This window comes from Eurypyga helias, unplaced genomic scaffold, assembly GCF_000690775.1.
Source record: "Eurypyga helias isolate BGI_N326 unplaced genomic scaffold, ASM69077v1 scaffold12528, whole genome shotgun sequence".
NCBI classification, from domain to species: Eukaryota; Metazoa; Chordata; class Aves; order Eurypygiformes; family Eurypygidae; genus Eurypyga; species Eurypyga helias.
Window position 1 is genome coordinate 1 of NW_010265020.1, and position 5,917 is coordinate 5,917.

The 5,917-nt window shown below is 36.1% G+C and overlaps 1 protein-coding gene across 1 annotated transcript; it reads left to right on the forward strand.

The window, feature by feature from the left end:
- Nucleotides 1–608: 608 nt before the first annotated feature.
- Nucleotides 609–1,879, forward strand: LOC104513278 (mesoderm induction early response protein 3-like; the record flags this gene model as incomplete). The annotated part of the gene is made up of 3 exons (XM_010156584.1): nucleotides 609–736; nucleotides 922–1,067; nucleotides 1,184–1,879. Coding segments are annotated over 3 exons (732 nt in total), but the record flags the coding sequence as incomplete, so codon positions are not given.
- Between the last annotated feature and the right edge of the window lie 4,038 nt (nucleotides 1,880–5,917).

The following is a 5,917-nucleotide window of genomic DNA, read 5'->3' on the forward strand; positions in this document are numbered from 1 at the left end:
CATGAGCTGATCTAAGTACCCAAAGTCTTTTCTGCTTCACTTCTCTTAGGTCATTGATTTGCTCAGTGTTTTCCATCTTAAGAGAGTCTGTCCTATAATTTCAAAAATTGTTTTATAGGTTATGAACTGAAATGCTGCAGATGAAGACACAGTATCAGTGTAGCTTAAAAAAAAAAACCCAAACAAAACCAACAAACAACCCACCAATCAAAAAGACGAACAACAATGCATACAATAGAACAGAAGTAATACTTTATTTAGAAGAAATAGATTATTTCAGTTGGAAGGGGCCTACAACAGTCACCTAGTCCACTGGGCTGACCGAAAGTTAAAGGATGTTATTAAGGGCATTGTCACAATGCCGCCTCTTAAACACTGACAGTCTTGGGGCATCGACCAATTCTTTAGGAAGCCTGTTCCAGTGTTTGACCACCCTCTTTGCAAATAAATTTGAAACTGTAAATCTCTTTTGAAGTCTCCTGATTTAATTGGTTTGTTCTAGATACTAGAACAGTAAAACTAACAATATTGCAGGAATATGGGGACTGGGGAGATGACAAAACATGATTCTTTACATTAATTTGTCAATTCTTCTTGCATTCTTTTAGGTAAGAACTAGAACGGTTGCTGAATGTGTGGCTTTCTATTACATGTGGAAAAAGTCAGAACGTTATGATTACTTTGCTCAGCAAACAAGATTTGGAAAGAAGAGATATAACCATCATCCAGGAGTTACGTAAGTAAAACGTTATTTGCAACAGAAAATATATTCCAAGAGCAAATGTAAAATACTTTTTTTCTTTCTTCCTGTCGTTGCAGTGTAATGCTGCAGTGGCTATGGCAACTAAAATTAAATCTATCGTCATTTTTAGGCCTTGCTTTTCTGTTAAATAACCTATTATGAATGCCATATTCTTTAAGGGACTACATGGATCGTTTGGTAGATGAAGCAGAAGCCCTTGGTGGAGCAGTATATTCTTCAGCCTTAACATCTAATACTCGAACAGAAACCAGTCCTGATCAACAGCTAAGCATTCTGAACTCTATTACTGCAAATGAGTTGACAGGTAAATCAAGGCAAAATCCCCAAACAAAGCAAACAAAACCTTAAACTCTTTGTTGTAACTATATAAACAACTATTTCATCTACATTTTGTTCTTTTTTTTTTTTTTTTTTCCCCAGTGTTGTCAAACAGTGTAGCTACCGTCTGCCACACTTCGCATGTGAACTGCCTGGATGACGCCTTTCCTCCTATGGACAGCTTACCCCGAGCACCAGTTAATCATGTGCCTGTTGGAACAGAAGAAATGCTTAACTTGCCTAGCAATGGTGAAAGTGATTGTTTTCATTTATTTGAGACTGGCTTTTATCATTCAGAGCTAAACCAAATGAACATGTGCAGTGAGGAGACAGAAAGACCTGCAAAGAGATTGAAAATGGGAATTGTTGTCCCAGAACCTTTCATGAATGATGTCTCTGTAAATAACCTTGGTGCGGACTTCGAGAATCACACACACCATATTACCAGTGCCAAAATGGCTGTTTCAGTGGCCGACTTCAGCAGTCTATCTGCAAATGAGACAAATGGTTTTATGAACACCCATGCTCTTCACCAACATACTGCCCTTCACTCAGAATGACTGGAAAACTAAACAAACAGTGGGTACTTTTATGCAGTAGTAGTAGTAAACTTGATGGGAGTTATCGGGTTTGCTTAGTCTTTCACTGGAAGTTTGAACTTTGACATCAGTGATGTCTTTTTATGTATAGAACTATATCTTGATTTATCAAGAGTAATTTCTTTTTTTCAGTCCATAAATGTGGAAATGTTTGGCAGAGTGGTGAGTTCTCTCACCACTGAGAGAACTCTGTGGTGCAGCTTTAAGCTCTGCTTCAATTTTTTAAGCCTGTAGACAGAGGCCACCAATTCAAAACCAGCACAGTAGTTCTGAACTGTTTGGAGTGGCTTTGTAGTCTAAGTTACTTTTGCTGTAATGGATGCAGTGTAATAACAGTGTTTACAGGTACCGATCCTGATCTCTGCTCAATGTAGCATTTTATTTTTTTCCTTATAAAGGCAGGGATGGGTTTCTTTTAAGTTAAACTGCAGAAACGTATGAGGATGTTTTTTAAGTGAAACCTTCTCTCATGTGATACTAAACTAGAGCACTTCAATTTAAAAAACAGCAAATTCATCTTGGTGGAAGTTAGCACAAGGGACTTTACTTATGTTAAGTATGAAGACCTACACTTGGATGCTGTTGCAAAATTATAGGCCATGGCTACTTTACACAGAAGTAATTATGCTGCCAGAGGTATCTGTGTACTTTAAACTTACTGGCTTAAACAGGTGCATTTTAGGCTATTGTATTCAGATGGGTTTTGTCCACAACTTTGAAGATTATTGCACCTGTATAACTTCACTTTCCTAAGGCATCTGATGTTGTATAAAGCTACAGTCTGCACATCTTTGGATTTACCACTAAACAGTCTACATTTTGGAAGTCATCTTAAATTGTTTGTAGCACTGCAGTTCAAAGTGTTACAGTTCTGAGGGACTATCTAGTTTCTATATAAACAGTAGAACCTTGAAGTATGCATTTTTGAAAGTCTTTCTTCAGTGTGGATTGCATTTATTTGTTTTGGCAAGTCATTGGCTCAAAAATGGCACTTCACTACCTTGGTCAAATAGGAAAGACAAGTAAAAATGTTTCCCATAAAAGCAACTATTTAACTTCAGTAAATTTAGCCATCCATAAAGTTTGTCTTGCAAATGTTTGTTCTAATTCTTGCAGGAGAATGTTATTTTGGTAGGAGTACCCCTTTTCCTCTATACTTTTTCTTTGCACTGTTCGTATTACAAATTTAATTGCCACTAACTTGTTTTCATTATTGAAGTGATTAAATTTGTGTTGTTGATATTTGTAATAGTTGCTTCAAGGTTATACTGAGTAATTAGAAAGTAGTGACTTTAATATTAGAAAGGGAAGAGGGTATTTATTATGCATACTGTGAACTGCATTGACATCCTGAGTTTTGGATGCAGCGTATGGAGCTTTCTTGACAGCATTGTAGTGAAGATTGCTTTGAAGCATTTATGCAATAGCACGTTTACCATATTAAAAAAAAAAAAAATTAGTTTAGCATAATGGACAAAAGTGAAGATAATTTTGTAATCAGTTCTTAACTTAAATGTTTGAAATATGTAATTCTAGTAAGTACACAGTAAATAATGGGTAGCCTTGGCCCTGTGTTGTACTCTGACATTTTTAGCCTAGTTGTCACCTTGTTGCTGTGTTTTGTGCTGAACTGTGTACCTTTTTTCTTTTGTTTATGAATCAACACATTTTATGTAACTTTGTAAAATACTGCTCATAATCCTTCATTGTTATACGTTCATGTTTATGGGTTTACAGTGCGTGGCTGGTCTGTATAAAAATCATTATACAAAGATGACTGAATGCTTATACCAGTTGCACTTAATTTAACATGTCCATTCTCATTAGCTGATGCAGTAATATATTCAATTTATCTATGCATTGCTGGGATCTTAATGTAGACAGAGACTTGTCTAGAGTTTGGGTTGTCAGCAAGTTGAACAGACACTTTAGTTACTTAATAAAGACTTGACCAAAATTCAGAAAATTGAGAGAAAAACTAATTCCAGCTAGTCTAATAAACTTTAAAATGCTGATCTCATTTAGCCTGTTGGCTAGGTAGCTGGTATCATTTACTTTCAATTCCTTGTTAAAATGAGGCAATAATTTGCAAGATTTTGTAAATATGTAAATTCTTCATATCTTTGAGAGATCTATTTCAATATTTTCAGACTACTTCTGTGTATAGTAACATTTTTGTGCATGCCTGATGTGACATCGATAAATTTATACCACTATGAGATTATCCATGTAAAATAGCTATTTATTGAAAATTTTCTTTTGGAAGCTGCACTTAATTATCTTTCAGTTTAAACATTTAAAATGGAGAAGTTGTTACTGTTTATTAAAAGAATTGTGTTTTGAAAGTCAGCATGAAGATAACTGAATTGTGACCATATGAAGAAATATTGCCTTGGTTTTTTGAAGCACAATTCTTATCATAAACTGTGATAAATTCTTTGTCCTCTGCCATACTTTTTGTTCATACACACAAAGCAAAAATCCATAATGGGCAATTGCAGTGTTGGTAAATGTATCCTTTTTATGTACAGGGAATCTGAAGAGGAAAGCTGATTCATTTAGAAGTGTAATGTGGTGCTGTGATTATAGCAATACTTTTATTTTGGTTGCTTGTATGTCATCATGCGAGGTTTTTAAATGTTTAGTTTTCCTCTTGTCATGGTCAAACTGCTGAAATTACTTGAAGGATACTAAATTGTCTACTATTAGGTCAATGAATTGTGCAATTGTTTCCTGGTTTTAATTTTGAAAACTGACAGTTAAAAATGTATGAAAACTTCAGATCAAGTAGAACATAATGATACTGCATAATTTAACCAAAGTCTTTAGGTGAATATTTCAACTTTGAATGTAAACTAATGGATAAAATGACCAACAGGAACACTATTTGCCCAGTACTACAAGCACATTGTCTACAGCTGGGGAAACGAAATACATTAATTTATAAAATAATGACAAGGTTACTATATTTTTATTTCTATTTTTCATTGGAAGAAGGAAAGTACTATCAGTTGCAAAAGACAGTTGGTAGGGATAGTCCTCTTAAAACAAAGATTCCAGTTATTCAAAGTACATACCCTGTGCATAACAAATTTAGTGACAATCGGAACATGTTTTTAATATCAGATCTTCAAGAGGAAGTTGCTGTTGTTGCATTGGTTTTAATATTTGTACATAAACACTGATTTATTTTTTTAAGCATTATTTTGTATTTGTTGTACTTTAATACCTGGTGTATAAATCCAGAAATAAATTTTTTGAAACCTTTATTTATAATGCAGATGTATTAGAAGATTTTACGTTTGCCACTTCCTTTTCAGAGTTATGTAGCACTAACTCTGAACACATTTTAAGATACTTGGGGTACTGCTGAAGTGAGTGCTACTGCTCTACCTAATGTTACAAATGAAATATTCTATAAGCAGCTGGGAGAAGTCTCATGATTGCTAGCCCTTGTTCTCAGGGAGGACTTCAACCAACCAGATGTCTGCTGGAAATAGAGTACAGCAGAGAGGAGACAGCCTTGGATGTTCCTGGAGTGTGTTGAAGATTACTTCCTGACAGAGCTGGTGAGTGAGCCACATAGGAAAAGTGCCCTGCTGTTTGAAAAGAGAAGGAATTGTGGGTGATCATGAAATGATAGTTTTTGATTTTCTGAGACGTGAGGGGGTGGGGGGGCAGTAGATCTACCTTGGAAATCCAGAGGGCAGACTTTGGTCTGTTTAGGAGCCTGATAGATGGAGATTCCCTTGGGAGGCAGTCCTGAATGGCAAAGGAGTCCAGGAAGGCTGGACATTCTTCAAGAAGGAAGTCTTAAAGGTGCAGGAGCAGACTGTACCCTTCTGTTGAAAGGTGAACCAGCAGGGAAGAAGATGGGCCTGGCTCAACAGAGTTGGCTGGAACTTGGTTGGGGGGGAAGGAGAGGTTGAGCTCTGGAAGAAGGGGCAGGCAACTCAGGAAGATTAGAAGGATGTTGTGAGCTTATGCAGGGAGAAAATTAGGAAGGTCAAAGGCCAGCTAGAACTTAATCTGGCTTCTGCTGGAGAATGCAATAAAAAATGTTTCTATAAGTATGTTAACAACAAAAGGTGGGATAAGGAGAATCTCCATCCTTTACTGGAAGGTCAAAGGCCAGCTAGAACTTAATCTGGCTTCTGCTGGAGAATGCAATAAAAAATGTTTCTATAAGTATGTTAACAACAAAAGGTGGGATAAGGAGAATCTCCATCCTTTACTG